Source organism: Stylophora pistillata, chromosome 9 (genome assembly GCF_964205215.1).
Source record: "Stylophora pistillata chromosome 9, jaStyPist1.2, whole genome shotgun sequence".
Taxonomy (NCBI): domain Eukaryota; kingdom Metazoa; phylum Cnidaria; class Anthozoa; order Scleractinia; family Pocilloporidae; genus Stylophora; species Stylophora pistillata.
Genome location: NC_142527.1, coordinates 5,273,085 through 5,295,074, shown reverse-complemented (window position 1 = coordinate 5,295,074; position 21,990 = coordinate 5,273,085). Strand labels below are relative to the sequence as shown.

The following is a 21,990-nucleotide window of genomic DNA, read 5'->3' as shown; positions in this document are numbered from 1 at the left end:
TAAACTTCCTCATGCAAAAGTTAGCTAGGAAAGAGTACCATATAGCCCCCTACATTAATTATGCATTCCACTTCTTTGTCTTTCACGACAAAACTTTAAAAACAAAGTCTACCAATCTGAATGCATAATTAATGTATGGGGTTATATGGTACTCTTGCCGTGTTGCTACCACAAGTATTTGATTTAAAATTTACTAGCACCGCTATAATGTGTGAGAGTTATCAAATAGATATTGTAGGGAGGGGTAGTAGGGTTAGATCCGGAAAAAAAATTGAAAGATACATTTATTGTAGCTTGCCAGAAGTATGGTGGCCGAGAACTGCCATTAAAAATATTCAAATTTATAGGAATTATTGTTATTTTTTTTTTTTTTAATTTCGATTTATTTCTCATTTTTCTTTTTAAAATAAAAGCAAGTGAAAGTAAAATGTAAAATAGAAATAAAATGAAACCAAAGATAAATGAAATCAAATGAAAATTAAATACTACCCGGCCAAGTGCTGCCATTAGTTTTTTTCTTTTTTTTTTTTTTTTTTTTTTCGCGGTCGGAAAAAAAATTTGTTCGTGGCCGAGGGCTGCCAAACAAACCCAGAGTTCTTTGCAGGATGCCTTTCAAGATTTTAGTATGGCGGATGCCGCGTGGAAAAAGTTAAAAGAGAAAGTGACTGCGAAAAGAGGGAAGAAGCGTGATGCAGGAGATACAACGCATAAATTAATTAAAGGAAAGGAGCTGTATAATAATAACTGTCGAATTCAATGAAGAAAAGAGCCGCTTGCTCACGGTGGGTTTCGCAATGCATACAAAGCAACCACAAAGCACCCAAAGTTCAAGGGGACTACCTGGGTAATTAAAAGATACCTTCCTGATGCTATGAAGGGAATAAATGACATTGGGAAAGCTGTCCAACAACACACCCAAAAGGCGGTTCAGATGCATCTTCTTGCAAGGAATTTTGCTCGCCAGTTGGAACAAAAAATAATTGAAAAACATGCTATTGATGCATTTGGAGAGGTCCTAAGGTATAGAAAGATCTACTTCGGCGGAGATGATAAAGGAGAATCTGTGACTGTGGAGGAGTTTATTGATGGACAGTTTACCAAGTACTTAAACAGTACTGGTGATTGTTGTGTCGAGGAAACAGATGTTATGGGTCAGAGGGCTCAATGTCTAACCCATTTTTCTTATGAAAAGTCAGACAAAAAACTAATGCTGCTAGACATACAAGGACATGGGTATGAATTATTCGACCCAGAAATTGCTTCTCATGAACTTTTTGATGGTAGTGCATTCTGGGTTTGTTTGGCAGCCCTCGGCCATGTGGCAGCGTTCGGCCACGAACAAATTTTTTTTCCGACCACGAAAAAAAAAAAAAAAAAAAAACTAGTGACAGCCCTCGGCCGAGCAGTGTTTAGTTTTGATTTGATTTCATTTATCTTTGGTTTCATTTTATTTCTATTTTACATTTTACTTTCACTTGCTTTTATTGTAAAGAGAAAAATGAGAAATAAATCGAAATTTCAAAAAAATAATAACAAAAATAATTCCTATAAATTTGAATATTTTTAATGGCAGTTCTCGGACACCATACAGAAGTCTAGTCAACAAGTGAAAGTTACGAAAAAAAAAAAAAAACTAAAGGAATGTTTTGTATTCTTGTATTTCGTGACGTAACATCAGCTACCTTTCAGCGGTTACTCTCGCCAAGTAATGCGCAGAGAATTGCGCAGAGGCTGTCTGAGGTCGAAAGATTCAAGATGGACGCTTTGGAGCAGGTATTTCGCAGAAAACATCAGTCGTCCTCAGTGACATTGTGTGATTCACATTTATCTTTATTAACCCTCACATTTTCTTTTACTTGTAGAATGATTACGACGTTTTCAGGCGAGATCGTTACAGGGTTGCGGTCTCAAAAGAATTTGAGGTAAAGTCTCCCGAGCGTTGCGGGGCAAATTTCGTTTGGACTTGTTGTTTCGCGGCATCTAGAATCCTTCGTGCCACAGATTTCGTACAACTCTTAAACAGAGTTATTGTTCTAATTTTAAACTAGGCCACTTGCTTGTACCTATGTATGTTGTGATGAGGAACTGTAAAATCGTAAAACACGAACGGAAGAAAGAAAATTGACCGGGGGATTTGGGAGTATCATGCGCTGCAGTGTGTGTTACGTTTGCTTTGTTTTAAACAATGTTTAAATGGCCCTCTTCGTAGTCATTAGAGATTTAAATCAATTCTTGTGCTATCAGTCTGAACTAAGCCTGAGTGGAGCTGCTGACAGGAGCTCAGTTATATTTTAAAAGTAACCACAACTCAGAGCCATGTTTTCAAAAAGAGTGTTTTTTTCCCATTTATTACATCCATTTTGAAATCACTGGTGGTCCCTGTAATCTGATTGGCTCTAATTGGTGCGATTTATTCCCAAATCGTGCCATTTTTTGCTCTAAATCGCATCATTTTACACTTGACTGAGTTTTTGACACATGACGTCAAAGTCTTTCTGTTTTGCATACAAAATAAGCTGTAAAAGCGTTTTGCGGTTCCGCTTTTTATTTAAAATTAAAACCAGCTCAGTACTGCATCAGTAAAATATTTGAATTGACCAAGTCCTGTATTTGGGCGATTTCAAAATGGATCTAATAAAGTGGTAATTGAACCTTGTGTTGTGCAATTTTGGTCTGAAATCATACTTGTGATTTCAAATCACGCATATGATTTCAGCGCAAATTGCACTCCACTCAGTTCAATTACCATTATTAAGGAATTAATTAATAAAATCTTCCTTTTGTCACTATATTGCTATTTTCATGTCTCTAACTATGCAAACTGTTAACTAGTTATGATATTAGTAAAACTAGAAAGTTTTGTGTAATTCTTAGTAAAGAATAGGGATTTAGAAGGGGAAGGTAGTTGTCAAAAGCCTTGCAGGGCTCAATTTGGGATTAGAACACAAACTGCAAGTTACAGTTTTTAAATTATCAGGTTAGTGCAAAATTTTTTGGGCTCAGCAAGACCAGTGCCATCTGGCTACTTACCCCAGGGTGCTGGAGAGCAATGAGAATGCTTGTCACTTGACTTGTGGTTGCTCAAACCCTAACTTAAACTGTAACCCTAACATCAAAATACTGGAAAAAGGTCAATGGATTTCTGCAACCCCAACCCTAACCATTGGGTTAAGTCGAGACTCGCCATAGCTGTCTCCTGAGGGTGTCAAATACCTTAGTCAGGTGATTTTAATTTTTTTCATTATTTAATTAAGTCCTTGCTAACCCTATGACCCCCAAGAGTGACTAACATTTAATTTCTCTTTACATTATCGACCCTGAATCAAACACATAAAGTAATGAGAATAAAGGAAATGATCACCAACTAAAGAGGCTTTTGACTGTAAATCAAATTCTCCTTGTCAGCATTGTCAGAAATGTATAGAGAGCAGTATGGAGAATATGCATATTGTTGTCAGTGCGGTGAAAGATTAAAACTCTTGGAGCTTTGTAATTTAGTTCATGTGGCTGAAAGTTGCAATGTAAGGGAAACACAGAACATCTCTTCTTACTTGGATGTCTTTTTTTTCCTTTAGCACAACAGAAGAATTGTTAAAAGTATAGATGATGATGATGATGAAGCTGAGGACTTTGATGATTTGGAAACATTGCGGCTTGCTGCCTTAAAGAGCTTGGGCACAAAGGCAAGAAAAATAACTGCTTATCATGTGTCACCTCATTAGCATGCCTTTTGTTGATCTGTTTTACTTGTCACATCAAGAAGAAACTCGCCCCTCTATTGCTTTCCATGTAAATACTTCTTTTTGAGCGAGTTAAGTTATGGACTGAGCAGAAAAAAACATGTGGTTCTGTAACTTACGATAAGTAGGGCCTGAAGCCCAGTAGAAATTCAGTTTTGGCTAGTGGTTTTCAATTTCCACTTGCCAGTTTGGCTAGTAAACAAACTGAAATTGTCTTAACATCTAAGATGTCACTAGCCACTTGGCTCGTAAGTTGAAAAGTTAGTGTCAAGCCCTGGATACGTACTGAAAAACAAGGTTAATAAGATCTTAAAGTATATATCTGGGTTCAAATAAAGGGGTAAACTTTTGAATTTAGTAGCTCATACAGCAAAATACAGCCTGCTAAATTGACCATTCATAGCATGCATACTAACTGAGAGAGAGAATGAAACAAATTATTTGTCGGTTATCATTTATATCCTGGTAGAGTCATTCTGCAAGGTAACAGCACTGTCATATCAATCTGTAGAGATACATCAGTGTCACTTGTCTTACTAACTGCATACTATGAAGCACATACATGTGTAGTAAACATTCAATTTGATATTACATCCCAGTTGTTGTAGCAACCAATGCTCTGAACTGCCACTAAAAAATAAATGTTGTATTTGCAGAATTCTTATGGGAAACGGCAATCAGCTTCGGCAGATGTGGGAGATAGACGGCGTGTAAGTCTAGGACGAGAAGAAAAATGTGATTTGCAGATAGTTGCCCTTGAAAGACAGGACAGCTTCTCCTCATCAAGTACAGATTATGAAGAAATTGACCTTAGCGAGAAGTCATACCATGAGTCAGTTGGTAATGAGAGTGACTTGGATGTTGATAATTCAGGTAGTGATGATGATTTTCAAAGCAATTCCCCCAAAAGTGATCAGGAAATGGATATTGAAGAGGATTCAGATGATGGTCTAAGTGAAGATGATAATGCTAAAAGTGATCTTGTTTTAACTGAAGAGTTTGCAGTTGAAAATGACACTTTTGTGGATCAGAAAGATGTTGATGACAATGATATTCTCACTGATGAAGATGATGAGTTTGATAATGTCTCAAATGATGGTGAAGATGTGGAAGAATTTAACAGAGACTCGGAGGATAATTTGGAAAATAATTCAGAACAGTCGGAAGATGAATTGGCAAACTCTGACAATGAAATCAGCATCTCAAATGACATTAGTATTACCATTGCCAATGAATCACTTGTGCTGAGCTCTGATGTCAATCTGGAAATTGTGGATGGTGAGGACGATACTAACAGCAAGTTGAACCAAGTTGATGGAAGTGCTGGAGAAAGTGTAAACGAGAGTAGTTTGTCATCTTCACAACGCATCATTGTTAGTTGGTCAGACAGTGAGAATGAGAAGGACAACCACGTTGTGAATAAAACAAAAGTGCTGGAAAAAAATCACTCAAACGGAAGTCAAATAAAAAAGGATGAAGTTAGCAAAAGGGAAAATCCTGTGGTGGCATCTGTTACGGTGAGTACCCCTTCTGAAAACAAAAAAACTGAGGTATCACCTGCAAATCAAATAAAAATGAAAGATGTGATATCAAAAAGTGAAAAAAATACAATTTTAACTGTCAAGAGTCTACAAGAAGGAAAGAAAAGCAATTCCAAACCTTTTACTGGAGAGAAATCAGGAATTGCAACCTCATCAAACTTTCAAAACAAGAAAGATTTACCATCAAAGGAACAGTCGCAGGGGAAGGACAAAGAGAACCTAAACAACAAACAAGTGATACAAAAGTGCAGCGAAATTGTGTCAGTCAAAGCTGTTGGTCTGGAAAACAAAGCTAAAGCTTGTAGTGAGAAAGCTATCAGTCTTGAAAACAAGGCCAAACCTTATAGTGAGAAAGCAATCAGTCATGAAAACAATGCAAAAGCTTGTAGTAGGAAAGCTATCAGTCTTGAAAACAAGGCCAAAGCTTGTAATGAGAAAGCTACCAGTCATGAAAGCAAGGCAAAGGCATATATTGATAATGAAACCAAGTCACTTGACATAGAGTTGAAATCAGAGGCTAAAAATGAGGAGAAAATGGACTTTGATCAGCTTAGCATTGAGGATGAAGACAGTGATTTTGAAGAAGAGGAGGAGAGTCCTTCTGCAGTTAAATCTAAAGTAGGATTGAACAAAATACCCAAGAGTGAGTGTCGTAGGAAAAGGAGGAGTGACTCCAAAGAAAGTGACAGAAAAAAACGTTCCCATTCACCAGAAAGATCTCGTACTTCATCGTGTTCATACTACAGTCACTCGCATTCTCATGACAGACTGCGAGATCAGCGCTTACCAAACAGATCGAGGGAGAGACCTAATCATAGAAGGTTACGTTCACCGTCAGCAGATAGAAAACATAGAAGGCAAAATTATAGCCATCGCCAGAGAAGTCGTAGCAGAGACAGAAAACATGAAAGAATTTCTAGAGACAGCAAAAATAATAGGCATTACCGTTCTCGCTCCAGGTCAGACTCGCAAGCAAGGAGCAGAAGAACAATGAGACCAGTTGAGTCAAATGTAGAAAAATCAGACAAAAGAGACAGTGTGAAAAGTGAGGTTAAAAAACATCAGGACAGGAGAGATAAAAGTAAAGGGAAAGTTAGTGCAACACACTCATCAATGTCACCAAGAAAAGAGATGAGAAATCAGGATAAAGGTGACAAGGAAAAAATTGTCAAAGTAAGAGGAGCTACTTCAACAGTTAAACAAAGTGCCAGTGGAAGCAAAAGTATTTCAAAGTCTACAATTCAAAGGGATGTGGATGGTGTAATAATTGTAAAACCCAAAGGTAAGTAGGCTGCCTGAGCAAGTAGGTACTCTTTGGTGTTAAGACACGCCTAAGGAAGGTCTCTGCAACTGAGCATTCCAAGAACCTTATATCCTGAAATGAGCACCTGCACTCTATTAAGTCTCCTCCTCTTAAAAGTACCCTCCCCTTAAAAATGCCCTCCCCTTAAAAGTGCCCTCCCCTTAAAAGTGCCCACTCGTAAGGCTTCAGTGTCAAACAAACAAACACAACCTCTTGAATAACCACCCTCTTCCCTGCCTTCCTTCTCCTTAAATACTAGGTAAACAAGGATAACCTGTGTCTGTTGCCACTTGATTTATCCCTTTTTCAGCCTTAACTACAATGGAATCAGTACAAGGCGACCGCAACTTTTCTGTTAAAGTCACCTCTAGTTGGTGTAATCTCCATGTGCTCACAGAGTTCCTTTTTGTGCATTATCTGTCCTCTTAATTTTTTCCTATCATTGGTCTTACTTTGGAAGCACCCCCCTCTTTTAAGCACCCTTTTTTCCAATAAGTGCCCTTCTTTTTAGCCTGAAATTTTACACAAGTGTTTGTGAACTTATTCCAGGGAATAAAATGTGTCAAAAATTCTTAGTTGTTTGGACCCGTTGCATGGTACTTGTCAATGTAAATTGTAACAGAGGTATTTCAAAATTTTTTTAAGGGACATTTGATGCATTGTCAAATTCTCCTTGTGTTCCACAAGGAAATGTAGGAAAGCATGGAAGGAGAATCCACAAATTTCTTAATCATCATCATCATCCATACAAAATGTTCCCTGTGTTCGTTTCTGGGTCAACAATTTTTTGTTTGTTCTTACAGACCTGAGGTCTCGACTTTCAGAAAAGAAAGTAGCTGAGAAGAAAGCCACCCAGGTTGAGGAGCTTAACCAAAAGGAATCCCCAAAAAGGGAGACAAAAAAATTTGCAAGGGAAAGAGAACTGGATGCCCGTATTCAACAGATTAAACAGAGAAATGAAGTAATTCTGAAGAGAGCTAAAGAAGTCCAAGCAGAGAAAAAGAAATTTAGTTCATGACAATGAAAAATTTCTTTTATGTTTTTGGACAATTATTGTTTTCTCCATTCCCAAGTCAAATTTTGATTGGGTAGTAAAATTGCCTTTCTTAGCAAAAGAAACAGTTTTAATGCTCTGAAATTGTTATTTCCCAAGAACTTACAGCAATTATGATTATTTTTGTTAGCAGAACCTAGGTTTACTGATTAGTGGCTGATAAATGCTTATTTAGATTTCCCAGCATTTTTTACAAAATAGTGTAGAGGTTTTTCATGTAGCTGTAGGTTTTGGCTGTACATTTTGTAGGTGTTCATGGGCAAAAATATTGCAACTCAACTTTTATAAAATAATATTTTGTCCTTCTAATGAGGCTAACACTTGTTTCTGTCAAAATGACAAGAGTTTCTTTTTACTCACCCTCATAAAGCATGACTGAATATGTATTGACAGTGAGTATGTAAATATATCCTATTAACCAAGCACAAGGGCCATACTGGGAGAATATCGGCCCACGGTCTTGACAGTACGGACGCAGCGCAGCGAGGTCCATACAAAAAAGAGCGAGGGCCGATATTCTTCCAGTACAGTCCCGAGCAAGCTTGGTTAATAAGAGATTTATTATACGACTGAAGTTCAAAGGGACACAATTGCGGTATCATTCGGGACCATCCTGCACAGTGGCCAGTCCAATACTGAGAGAATATTGACCGGCAATAGAGCATTTTGATTGGTCTATTTTAGTTATTGGCCCTCTGACTGCCTGAGTCATGTAATAAAAATGATTACCGCCTTTCACTTCCAAGATCACATTGGTAATTCTTCTTACTGTCAGCCATACAATTCTTATGATGTTAGTGCAGAGGATGTGGTGTTTGATCAACCAATTATCCCCTAATTGGTAGTTTTCTTTATTCTTATCACCTGTCTGCTTGATATTGTAAGCAGGGTTCATACGAGCCCTGAAAAACCTGGAAAGTCCTGGAATTTTATTTTGATATGTTCCAGTAATGGAAAGTCGTGGAAAAAGACTACAGGTCCTGGAGATTTCCAGAAATCTGCCTAACTCAAGTAATCAAGTTTTAAGAATTTACAATATAAGAAATGTGTGTAGTTGGTGAGGAGATTGAGTTTTAAATCTAGGGAATAAAAGGGTTTAAGTGAAATTTGGAGTCTTGGAAAAAATCAATCCGAGTCCTGGAGACTTCTTTGAAATTAGTTTCTGAAAAAGGGTACAAATACTGTACACAGCAATAGTCTGTCTTGGTCACCCATGGGAATTCAAGGGTCAAAGTGCACTATGCTGAAATTCAGCTTACCCAATTCATAGATAGGGAAATTGTATTTTCATTTGTTACTGGAAGGAAACATCAGCATTTATACAGGCATCTTTTTTTGCCCCACATTTGAACCGACACTTTTGTGGCTACTTAAACCCCTGTATGCTGTGTTCAATGACATACTTGTCACTAAATTGCATAATTTGCTTAGAGGTTTGGTTAGATTTGCCTGTGTTGGTTATAGCCTGCCCTCTGGGGGTTCTGGCACTTTTAATCTCTGACCTCTTGCCAGGTCGCTTTACGTAAGGTTTGGGACTCTTGCAAGCTAAGAAACAATCGACTCACTGCACTGACAAAGCCTGCTTGAGAGCTATGTCGATGGGCTGAACTTTCCTTGCATAGCCATTCCTATGTTACATGAGAACATGTACTTGCCACGTTTAAATGTTTCTCCCTGTTTGACTACTTTTAAGATGTACAAGTTTACCGTCCAATGGTAGAGTTTTATGGTCATGTCAAATCTTTCATAGTGTGTAATATGAATATTTTATGTTGTGGATAAAATGGAGCATACATGTAACTTCACAACTCGTTTGGTTGGATGTGAAAAAAAAATAACAGAACAAACTTGGGAGCAAAATAGAAACAAATTGCATGCACTGTGTAGTTTAGTTGTAGTTACTATATTTTGGTTCAATAAATATGTATTTTCAGAGGTATTTTTTTTCAAGTTGATGTTGTTTAGAACCACAACTTTTTCCTTAAACATCACATGAATGTTGCTTGTATTTAGAAACAGTTGGTGTAACATTTAGCTTCAACATGCTGATGTAATTCACTCTGGTTAGAGCTCACACGCAAAAGGGTAGAAAGTAACCCCAGCTTTCAATGGTCTGAGTTATGGAATGCTCTTTTGTAAACTGTTTCTTCTACAAAACATTGTCATAGGAAACAATTTGTTAGCCTGTTATCTACTGAATGGTCCAGTTCAGTTTGTCTGTATGGCTAAGGTAATGCAGAGGCTAGTCATTCTGTTTGGCAAACATCTTCAGTTTTGAGCTTAAAAGCTTACCAGTACCTGCCAAAACAAAAACTAAAATTTTTGGAAGCTATAATTTATGAGCTTTACAGTGATTTAGAGGTTTTCAAGGTTTCTTTTAAAGTACCGTGCATAGGACAATTTTTCCAGCAGGCACCCATTTTTAAACCTTCACATCCTAACAAAAGTATTAACATTTTCCATACTGTCATCTCTACATTTCCTAAGGCACTGACAAGGAGAATTGATTGAACAATCAGGAGGTTCTATCGTTGGTGATCATTTCTTTCATCTGCCTGACTGTGGATGATATTGTAAGAAAATAGATACTGGTCACCTTTAGTGGTACAAGGGTCAACAGTAACCTTACACCGGCCCTGATTCCCAACCTGTGTGTCCTTTTAGGCCTGAAATGACAGATGATGGAGGAAGCTATTGGCCAGAAGACTATACCATATTAAGACATTTAGGCAGTCATGCTGAAGGTCATTGTTTTGTGATCTTATGCCACATACTGAATTGTAGTTACAAACACACTGCAAAATCTGCAACATTTTTTAATAAAACTGTTCGTTCGTATTTCTTTTTTTTTTTTTTTTTTTGCTACAAAAGAATGTTCCTAACTGTATTCAGTATAGCCCAGTAGCTGAATGCATGCAAAGTTACAATTATTCTTCATTGGAGCTCTGGGACTGAATGAGAATCTGACAAACATATAAAAAAACTCGTAATTAGGCCATAATAAAGTACAACAATACCTGGGAAACCCCCGAGTTCTGTCACGATTGACTCCAATTCTGAAAAAACAAGAACTTTTACAACTGTTGGGTACAGAAATCCATTGATAGTAATTTCCTGGTAAAAACCAAGAGGGTCACCTCTCTAATTCTTTACTACATAGTTCCTTGATTAAGGTTAGTTTAGAGAATTCAATGTTTTGTCACTTTTACACAAAAATAATCTCAAGCCTCCTGAGTACCTACCAAAGCATGGTCCTCATTATTATGAGTAAGTCAATCACATGGTCACCCCCCCCCCCCCCCCAAACCTTGGGAGGTGATAACATCTGGTCAGTCGCAACTCCTGGTTAGGGGCCAGAGAGGCCCAGACTAGGTATTACGTGACAATTTTCGTGCGTTTTCTCGCCTTACACTTTGGTGTGAATTGCGTGACCATTTTCGCGCGCGTTTTCCCGCTTCCCTTCGAAGCCAGGAGGGGGCTAGAACCTCTAATGCTCGAGAACTATTTACAAAATTATTTCTTCATGACTCGCGGTAGATTCTCCTGCCTTCTTTCAGAGTGCAATTTCGCTGTATCCGCCAAAAGTTTGGTTTTTCGCTCGTCGATCCAAGTGTAATCGCTCGATGGCTTTGCCGATTTTGGCGAAGTGCTTGCAAACGGACTGGACCCGTGAGACGAATCTACACCTTCAAGCTTTATATAGTTTAAATTGCCCTGATTCTGCTGTGACATGACATTAACGTACATTCGGTCCCTGTGCCCAATGTTTTGATAGGACGGATGCCCGCCCATCACGTTCGCGTACGAATGACCAGCGATGTTTTCAAAGCTGTGACTTCGCGAGGGATCGCTGTTCATGACATTTTGATAGCCTGGATGTGAAGGCATTAACGATTCCACACTATGGTAAATCGAATCATCGTTCCCATCATATATAGCGTACGGGTTTAGTCTTGATTTACTGCTCGTACCAGTCTTTGCTACGCCGGTTTTTACGCGGGATCTCCCGCCAGGGCTTGTTCGGGCACCTTTGACGTTAACATAATCGACGATTTTTGGTGAATTCACATAAAGGTGCTCTGCGCTGCCGGCTGTTGACGTTGGCTGAAGGGAAAGGCTTGGCGGGGTTTTCATACCACGACGCGTAGACACACTTCCAGACGTTCCATTCACATGTTTTTCGACCGCTTTTACACTTGCACCGTTCAGCGTAATATCACCATTCACGTAATCAGGATTTTTATCAGCATTATCGCTTGTAACACGTACAGTTTTGATTCCCTCTGGAAGAAACACGTCGTCGATATTCGCCGTCTCTTCGCTTCCATTTTTAAGTTTTTCTTCGTCGGTCTCATTACTTGGAGTAACAATAATTTGACACTGCGCTAATCCTTTCGACGCCCGTTGATTTTCAATTTCGGATTTTTTTCTCACTTCTTCTTCTCCCTCCTCTTCTTTTATTACACTATTTGCCACTTTATCGCTTTGCCGTTTCTCTGAAGCGGAGGACTTCGTTCTCCCACCGTCTGACCCGCGGGAGGTTCTCTCGACGGAATCTCCGCGTTTTTCTTTTGCATATGAGTTTGTCCTTATTTTTTCAAGTAGTTCTTCATCTCTTCCATCTACCTCAACATATCCTTCCACCTCGTCAACTTTACCGTTTTCTGGTCCACTCTGACGTTTCCCCTGTGATTTCTTTCGCGAGGTGGCAGATACCCCACTGCTCTTCCTACCTTTGAAGGCCTCGTCATCCGCCGGTTCCATTACCTGATATCCCTCGGGTGTCACCCCGGGTATATTCTGGTAGCCCGGGGGTGGGATTTTGGGGGAGACTACAGAGGTTTTTTCGTTATTCAAAAATACTTCATTAAAACTGTCAGTGTGATCTCGACCACCTCCTATATCTGAGGGTACCGACTCATTTCTCCGAACCAAAGGTTTTTCTGCCTCTATTGGAGATTTCTGCTCGGTACCTACAGCTTTGTTCTTCTTCCCCTGGCTTGAGGACGGCATGCTCATACTCCTTGGCCTGGGTGCTTTTCCTTTTTTGGGCGACCGTTTGCCACTCATTCGGAGCCAGGCGCGCCTAAGGAACCCTGGTCGGCTGCCGTCTTCCTCACTAGTGCCAGGCTGACCTGACTCTGAAAAGGCAAATCAACAAATAATTTCTTAACCATCAAATATCCTTCTTTAATTCTCTCGAATTTCAAAAAATATCCCAAACAACCTTGGTAAATATACAAATGAATAAAGGCTAATAGTTTAGAAAGAAACTGTTTGGGGCTGCGTCGGTGGGAATAACGAAATAAATATATCTTATTAACCAAGCGCGAGGGCCGTACTGGGAGAATATCGGCCCAAGGTCTTGACAGTACGGACCGAGCGCAGCGAGGTCCGTACAAAAAAGACCGAGGGCCGATATTCTTCCAGCACGGTCCCGAGCAAGCTTGGTTAATGAGAGATTTATTATACGACTGAAGTTCAAAGGGACACAAGTGCGGTATCATTCGGGACCATTCGGGACAGTGCCCGGTCCAATACTGAGAGAATATTGAACGGCAATAGAGCATTTTGATTGGTTGATTTTAGTTATTGGCCCTCTGACTGCCCGAGTCGTGTAATAATTTGGATATATCAACAAAGTTGAAATGGCAAATTGGTCACCGTAACGATTACAAAAGCTGACGTTTCGAGCGTTAGCCCTTCGTCGGAGCGAAAAAGCATGCGCTGCTCTTAGAGAAGTATGCGCTGCTCTTAGAAAAGAGCCTCGTCTTGAAATAGAGGTAACAAAAACAAAACGATGCTTGACTTTTTCCTTTGGACAGAATCGGTCAAAATGGGTGTATAATTCAGCTTGTCATATTACCTGATAGACATTCTTGACCAGGAACCACCTCTCCCGCTCTGCACACACTGTCAAATAACGCGTGTATCTCTTTTCCAGCTCGAGTAGCAAAGAAGTAAGTCATAAGTTTATCCCCTGATTGAGACTCCTGGCTGGCCTGAAAGGCAAATCCAGCTTCTACAGCACCATATTTGGGTAGCGCTGTAAACTTCCAGTGACCGATTAGACGATAGCTGTCCTTCTTAGTGAGTGAGAAGAAAGTGGCGTAGAAACGCAGGTGAGCTTCTCCAGCTTTGATCTTCTGCTTGTGTGGCACGATACCTTCAAAGGATTTTTCTGAGAAAGACACAACACAAGTGGTACAATTAACTTCTAACTTCAGACAAAGGCATCTAAATATTGCTCAAACTGCTATCAGTATAAGAAACCAGTTCTAATAATTTGCATTTTTGTTAGAACTTTTATTTCCACTAGTGACAAAAAACACCCACGTGTTTATGTCTGCAAGCCCGGTCAATAAGCCTAAAATTTTCCACAATTTTTTCCATGCAATGGGCCTGGACTGCAGTAACACCACAAAGAAAAGTATGTCATTTGTAGCCAAAAAAAATTCTCCTTTCCATTTCCGCCTCTCGGTTAGCGCAGTGGTTAGCGCTGGACTGTTGTGCGGGAGGTCGAGCGTTCGAGCCCCGGCCCGACCAACACTCAAGGTCTTAAAATAATTGAGAAGAATATGCTACCTTTCTATAACATCAAGAGATGGTTAGATATTCTAGTCTTCTCGGATAGGGGTGAATAAATGGAGGTCCCGTCTCCTGCAGGGTTAGGGGTAGGAGACGTTAATTTCCCACGCACGAGATTTCTGTGTGATGGATCTCCTCCCCTGGGGTGGGATGGGTGGGGTACACAGCTTCAATGTAAATAAGTGACAACTTATTAAATTCTGTGTATAATAAAGTTTAATAATAATAAATAATAATACATTTTCAACAAGCAAAGATATAACAAGAAAGAAAAATACAAAGTGGGCAAAACTGTTTGATTAACCTCCCACTTATCACAGCTAAAAGGCAGACTAAAAAGACAATTTATACCGAGTCCACAGGGGTGGAATGCCTTAACCCTTTACAGCTAACATCAGTGTGCATATTCTCCATACTGTTCTCTATAGATTTCCTAAGGTGTCCACAAGGAGAATTTGTTTAACAGTCAAGAGCTTCTTTGGTAGGTGATCATTTCATTTATTCTCCTAACCTTCTTGTTTGACTAAGGGATGATAATGTTAGGAGAAACTATATGTTAATCACCCTTCAAGGCTATGCTCAGAGAAAAAGTGAAGGGAGCCCAGTTCTCGGAAACTGTGAAATCTAGGGTGCCTAGCATATGCTTTTTAGTCTAGTACCTGAATATTTGAGTGACTATTTCACTAGAAATTGTAATGTAAATAGCTATAATACTCGCAGGAGAACAGATTTGCACCTGCCCAAACCGAAACTAAGCCTTGCAAAACAAACTTTAAGGTATTCGAAGGCAGCAAATGGAGCTACGTTATTGGTGGGAACATGAGTTTCTCAAGGTATTCGGGCTCAGCTCTTTTTAACCTTTTACCTCGTTGTATTCAAAATGCCGAGTCACTTTCTTCCTTCAAAGTTTTATTTAATACCTACAAATTTTAAAATTTTATAGACACTATATTCTTGTAAACTGTTGCACGTTTGTTTCTACCTTTACTTATAAATATTTTTTGTATTTTTAAATTTTATCCTGTATTTTCAGCATTCAAGATGTCTTGTATTCTTAACTATTGTAATTTTTTACCCCAGGGCCCCTCTGGATATCAGCCTCATTGCTGAATGGGCCATCCCTGGCTAAATAAAGTCTACCTACTTACCTACCAACTAAGATTCTCGAGTCCCCCAAGAGCAAAAGTAAGGCGCCAGGGGCCACCGAGTGCTGCTAGACTGCAGCCCTCCTCTTAAGGGTTAACAGGTGAAAGAAATCTGATCAATTCAGCATCAAACACTACCTTGTTTTCTAAGGGTCACCAGCTCACTTAGGGATGTAAATAAAATTTTGCACATAAAGGAAGGTCAAAAGATCTATCATTTAGTTTCCATGAACACCTCCTCTTTTATTTTGTAAGAGAATTCAATGTTATAAAGCAGACTCAATTGAGTGTTAAAAAAAAAAAATTTACAGCAGCAACTTAACCCCAACCCTATAACTCCCTTGATCCGATCATTAATTGTCCTTTCTGGCTACTACACATTTTCTTGTAAATAAGTTACAAAAATTTGGTGTTAGATCAATATATCAACTTCTACCTGATAGGTTTGAGTATTCTCAATACCTGTTTGCTGGATAGTGTATGGATGTAATAGGGAGAAGTTATATGTTAATCACATCAAGGAGTATAAGGGTTAAACATTTTAAAAATAAAAGCCACGTAACACAAACAGTGTTAAAACACAATCAGGCTAAAATATGTTCTCCCTCCATAAATATAGACCTATTATTTACTGTATTTATCCATGTATAAGTCGACCCCCCTTTTCGAGGTAAAAAATTGGATTTTTCATAATTTCTAGTAAAGAAAAATTCAGATCGATAGAAATTTCCCAAATGGCTGATATCTTATTTCTGAGAATGTAATGAAAACACAGTGAGATAAAAAAAAAACTGCAGAGCAAAACGTAACCATATGCTGTGAAGTTTATTAGCACTTGTTTACATCACCACAATTCATGATTTAAGCATATAAGAACACTTTGATTTACTGGAGAAGTTATTTACCATATTTTGTAAATCGCTTTGAAAATGAAATCTTCATGCATTTAAATAACCTTTTGAAAGGAGATTTAGTAGACCAAAGGAACACCAAAGAGCTTCGAAGGATCACCTGATGAAAACACCACCATCTTGGAAACTACACAATAACATAATTGGTCCACGTGCGTAACAGACAAAACTGCGAGAGAAAACAGCATTTGCCAGGGTCACTAAGCTACAGCTGTACTGTAATCATTTGATGAAAATGAGAATTCTAGCACCGAAAACAGCAGCAAAGCTGTAAGGAAAAATGTCTGCTCTACAGATCAGAAGATACAATAGAAATCAGCCCCACTAGGTTTCTGTTTAAGCCACATAAAATTTATTATTTCAAACTTTTTCGTTGATGAATAACGGGCTGAAAACTGACGAAACTCGAACACAATTAGAACTGGTTTTGTGAACTTGGTTTTCCTAATGGACTTTAGGCAATTGTTATCATGCTCATTTCTTGGATTGCTTGGGTCAGGTCTTTGTCTATGATCTGTGTATAAGTCAAGGGTGATTTTTTGGGCTGATTTTTCAGTCATAAAGGGTCAAATAAATATGGTGTATCCAGCCACTAATTTAACATATTATTCAACTGCTTACATATATACAAGTTAAAGGCAAAATGCAGAAATTATGTATCAAAGAAAGCTAAAAGTACACCTGCGTACTTCCAAACAATTTTGATGTCTTGGTTTATGAGGAGAGGAGCCTAAATGGTAAGCTTAATATCAGTCAACTATGTTTGCTACAACTTGTAATTAAATCAATTTTTCATTTGACTTTACTCCTAACAAGTGATTTTGTTGCTTATTTGTAGTATTGTGTATCCGGAAGACACAAGTTTGAATCTGATCAAAGCCTGGAGGTTTTCAGGCTTCCTTCCTGCAATTACCAAAATTGCAGTTTACCTGCAAAGATCCAATTTTTTTTTTTTAGCTAGAGATTTATTACCTTGCATTACAAGCCGTATCAACGCATCCAGGTTCTGACAATGTCTATGTGTACCTCACATAATTTCATATTAGCTTACTTTACCTCTCGTATCAAATAACCTGTGTGATATTTAAGGATCAATTAATGTTCAAATAATGTTAAAAAGCTTAGTTTAAGGTTAATCTGAGTACATTCTTTGGAATTGTCTTTCTTCACATGATACTAAAGTATGTGATCATAGTGAGTTGAACTAAATTTAACCCTGATCCAAAGCAGAAATCAATCTAATGTTCACCTCATGATTTTTGCAAGCTAAGATCTAATCATATTCCAATGCGAGATTCAATGTTCTCATAATTCTCAAACAGTAAAACTGGCAATGGCCTGTTCTCCAACTTTTTGTATTTTCATATTTAATTTTTAAGTAGTATTGTTGTCTTATATTTTTCCACTGATCCTTAGTCTGTGGCTGTTTCATTGATTACAACGTAAAAGCGTCAAATTTCTCTCAACAAGAAATATCACATTGTTATTCAACTATTTTATCTCTCTCTTTTGAGTACTGTTGTGTTCCATTCAAATTGGATATAAATCACAAATCAAAGCTGTAATATTCTTCAGCAAAATAATTTTCAGCTGAATTCTTCATTATGACCATTAGAACTGCTGTGATCCTCTTACAGAACAGTATCTACATAAGCATGTGTCAGGTCAAAATACTTGTCATCAACAGGCAATTTTATGTATTCTTGGATTAGCAACTCAAGAATTGTTACAGACATCAAGTTAAATCCTATCATCTTTACTTGAGAACAGTACTAGAAATAGTTTACAAAAAAACATGCAAATTATCGTCATTTAGAATGTTCTAGGGGCAGACTATTTGACGCAGTTTCAGTTATTTAACAAGATAGTATCTCCAACAGACACCACAAACTGGTGGGCAGTGAAGGAAGGATTTATATGCAATAACTCAGTCATTCTTGTACATCTAAGGGTTTGCCAGGGGGTTACATAAACACCAAGTAGTTCTTTTTCTTTTGGATTATAGCCAGTTGGAAAAGCAACCTTAGATTAAATTTACACTTTTTTTTAACTCACCTTTTCCAAAGTGGCCTTGAAGCAGAGCCAGCCAGTCTGCTCTTTGGTCTATGGTTTCAAAGCTCAGAGGAATCACCTCCTCTGTGGTTATGATGACGATAACATTGAAGTGTTTGTCAATCTTGTTAAGCACTTGCAATCCACTAAACTCCTTGAGGGATAGCAGGGCTTTATGACGAGCTCCTGCATTGTTCTGATCTGGGTGACGATCAGGATACAGCACAAGATTCAAAACATCTACAAAGGAAGAGAAGACTTGTTAGAAGACTGTTTAAGCCTTCATCAGTAAGAATGATACAAATGCAATGACTTTATGACTAAAATGACTTAAAACATGGTTAATTGTGAAGACATATAACATTTGCCAGTTCTCATCCTGTTCATAGGTCAAAATATGTGTCAATTCATAGTCAGTACTTGCGGTCAAATTTCTTTCAAGAAACCAGATTTTCTTTCCCTCCCAATCTGTGTCTTCATAACTCACTAGGCTGAAACACCCAAGTGAGTATGCCTCAGATCCCTGTCAATAAGCCTAAAACTTTTTGCACTTTTTTCCACGCAATGGCCTAGACAGCAGTAACACTACAAAGAAAAGTTTTTCATTTGTAGCCAAAATACCATTTATAACATACAAACCATCTGACAAAAAAAAATGTTGGCCACCAAACACAACCAAAGTCCACATGATTTTGTATTAGAAGGCCAATAACCACCTGTCTAATAAAAATTCTCTTACATTATGAAGTTCTTAGACATCACAAAGAAAATGAAATGAGCTCAGAGAAAAAAAAAAGGGCTCATCTTACCAGTAAAACAAAAATAACAAAACAGCTGGGTCAAGATAAGAGTACAAGCATTAAGAAAAGAAAAATTCACAGGAATAAACAATAATCGTGTTACACACACGAAGAGAGACTTCTTTCACTTTTTATTAGGTTGGTTATGGTCAGAAATTTGTGCCATAAGTGGTAAATGCAGACCAGCTTTTTTCACTCGGGCCAACAACCCTGCCCGCCTTACTTGTAAGGACATAAATTCAGCATGTGTCAATGTTTGAATTTTTTTTAAACCCATAGGTTTAAATCCAGGAGTGATATGGAGTGATGATGACAATAAAGTCTCTAAAGAAACAGAAGATTTCAGCTGTCCCTTGTTGGACAGACCTTCCATATTTAAGAAACCTTTCATTTCTGAACTGATGTTTTAATGGTTAGGTCACAGTAAAAAACGGCACGGCGTTCTCTTATGTACACATAATCAACGATCAATTTGGACTTCTATCAACAACATCAATTATAGTTTCTCAAGAGACAGTGATGAGAGAGAAATAAAGAATATTGAAGAAGGTAATATGTTAATGTGGTGTCATTACCTTATGCAAAAAAAATTGAATAATAAAATTTATGTATGTACGTAACAAAGCATAATCAAGTCATGTATATCCCTCGTTGAGAAACAGAATTCATGAAAAAATTTAACAAAAAAAACCTCTGCGGTTTCAGCTGTATTTTCTGTTTCAATATTTTAAATTGCGAAGTGGGCTTAAGTAAACACAAGCGAAAAGCGAAAAATTGAGAACGAAGCATGGCTATTTTAGATAGAAATTCTTATCACCAGAAGAAATTTCTTCCTGAAAAATTAACTGCAATTTACGTAGACTAGAGACTGACGGACAAGTACATTTTAAACAGCGGAAGCATATTGCTACGACAGGTAATTACTGACGCGAATAGATGGCCTGCAAATTTCGCTTTATCACGCAACAAAGCAAATCTAACAGCAATATTAAAAGAACAACATAGGATATGGAGAGTGCTTTTGTAAAACCAAGCTCGTCTAAATATTGCGATTGTCTTTCAGCAAACTGCTGAGCACTCTATTGAATTAATTCTAAAACTAGTGACAAGTGACATAATAGCTTTAGCGATCTACAGTGAATGAATTACGAAATAAAGGTAGGGAAAAATGGGGGCCGAACACAATTTTCAACGACATTTACTAGATAATACTGAGCGATTTCGACGCGACTCACTGTTGGGCGGTTAATTGATACGAGGTACGCAAATCAAATGTTTGGAAGCGGAAAAAGAAATCAGGCGCCTGCAACTGCGTTCAAAGCTCAAAGATTAGTTATAAAAAGGGCGAGATATGGCAAAAAAATTCACCAAAAAAAAAAAGTGCTAACGGCATGCGGCAGTGGATGGCAAGATTCAATGTTCCCTCAAGCGCGAGTGAAACCATCAATGCAATGTATACAACCCACACGCGATCAATTTAACGACATTCCAAAATAAAAAATAATACGAGAGTTTCACTAGAATTAGTATGTGTGCAGTTACCTTTCCCATTAAAAGTCTAGTTGGCCCACTTAGAGCGATAATTCCACGGAACCTCTTTTTGTAGCCCGCGGACATTGAGGAGAGATTCGCAAATAGACGCTGAAGAAGGTCACATAACAATTCGAAGTAGAAATTAGTATTAGATTTTTATAGAGCAAGGGAAATCCTTGACCATAGTCGCTGTTCCATTATCAGCGCCTCAACCTCAGACAATCGAAAGTGCTCTTAAATTGTTTAATCGACGATAACTCACCGCTGCGTTTAAGAAGAATTTTTGAACGAACCGCACCGCAGAGACATAAAATGTTTCCGATGCTCGAATTACTTATCAACGCTCTAGACGAAACCCATCAAACAACAGCCGTTTTACCATACAAAGAAATCAGGCCCGTGATGCCACCAGCTGCACTGTAGAACCCAATTGTGGCAATGTGTGTTTGCGAAGGAAATCACTGTACAAATTATTTTAGTTACAAACGTGCACAACTTACCAGTCGCAGGATTTACCCGTCTCAAAACTGCCCATCGAAGCTTCCACTACAACGAACAGAACAACTTGAATGAGTACTGAAATATGCAAAGCATAATCCAAGATTTACAGCTTACCTTTTTGCCTTTCCGATACCGAACTCTACCCTCAATCAAGTCCATTTTGAGGGATTTAGTGGCTGAAGGGACAGAGAACCATACTGAGTTAGTTGACGATCCGTACGGTGTGCGCACGCAGGGATCGTGCAACATTCCTTTGCGTATTGTTCGAGATCGTATTCTGGCGGACTCTTCTGAATGTTACGATATTTTTAGAACTCCAATCTAAAATTTCCAATCTACAACCCAACGCAGACAGTCATTGTTTTTCCTTTTCCGTCGCTAAAAGCTCTTTTTCACTGACGTTAAGTGGCTCTGTCATTCTTTTGTATAGCAACGAATGTAATTTGTATGTGTCACTACACTTCCAATTTATGATACTGATAAACACACCACATCTTGAACATCCGGTGAGTTTATTTATAACACACATCCGGTTCGAGCCGCATTAAGCAATAAATGTCCTGATTCTTTACTAATAGCTTGATTATCATTTTAAAAATTTTCCATTCACGTTTAAATGCGATCTGTTACTGATGATATTTTGAGTTTCATTTTTGCTCGAAACTAAGGTTCGAGGTTTCCTCTTACGAATTTTGTAAAATGCGGTTCATGTAGTATGGGATATCGATAAACTCAAGTTTGTCAAAAAAAAAAAAAAAAGATGGGAAAGAAGCTGAAGTTTCCTTCGCTGTTATCGACCCTTAAGAATTCGCATATTTCTCG

General features: G+C 38.2%; 2 protein-coding genes across 2 annotated transcripts; one reads left to right on the top strand and one right to left on the bottom strand.

Moving 5' to 3' along the window:
- Positions 1-1,657: 1,657 nt before the first annotated feature.
- Positions 1,658-9,577, top strand: LOC111341582 (uncharacterized). Its single transcript, XM_022948575.2, has 5 exons — positions 1,658-1,773; positions 1,863-1,922; positions 3,576-3,683; positions 4,397-6,563; positions 7,388-9,577. Exons 1-5 carry the CDS (start codon positions 1,756-1,758, stop codon positions 7,600-7,602), a joined length of 2,568 nt encoding a protein of 855 aa, XP_022804310.1. The 5' UTR covers positions 1,658-1,755; the 3' UTR covers positions 7,603-9,577.
- An 863-nt stretch (positions 9,578-10,440) lies between these two features.
- Positions 10,441-21,564, bottom strand: LOC111341591 (uncharacterized). Its single transcript, XM_022948583.2, has 5 exons — positions 21,283-21,564; positions 21,168-21,213; positions 18,338-18,574; positions 13,505-13,819; positions 10,441-12,779 (listed from the first exon to the last, which is right to left on the bottom strand). The coding sequence occupies exons 1-5, from the start codon at positions 21,415-21,417 to the stop codon at positions 11,152-11,154; spliced, it is 2,361 nt and encodes a 786-aa protein (XP_022804318.2). The 5' UTR covers positions 21,418-21,564; the 3' UTR covers positions 10,441-11,151.
- Between the last annotated feature and the right edge of the window lie 426 nt (positions 21,565-21,990).

What these genes read in the sequence shown, in the direction of transcription:
- LOC111341582 (XM_022948575.2), top strand. An exon ending in CGGTCTCAAAAGAATTTGAG is followed by an intron (nt 1,923 to 3,575) that starts GTAAAGTCTCCC and finishes TTTTTCCTTTAG; the next exon opens with CACAACAGAAGAATTGTTAA. An exon ending in TAAAGAGCTTGGGCACAAAG is followed by an intron (nt 3,684 to 4,396) that starts GCAAGAAAAATA and finishes TTGTATTTGCAG; the next exon opens with AATTCTTATGGGAAACGGCA.
- LOC111341591 (XM_022948583.2), bottom strand. Translation starts at nt 21,417, where the DNA reads ATGTTGCACGATCCCTGCGTGCGCACACCGTACGGATCGTCAACTAAC. An exon ending in GGTATCGGAAAGGCAAAAAG is followed by an intron (nt 21,214 to 21,282) that starts GTAAGCTGTAAA and finishes TGTTCGTTGTAG; the next exon opens with TGGAAGCTTCGATGGGCAGT. An exon ending in TCAAGGCCACTTTGGAAAAG is followed by an intron (nt 13,820 to 18,337) that starts GTGAGTTAAAAA and finishes TGTCTTTCTCAG; the next exon opens with AAAAATCCTTTGAAGGTATC.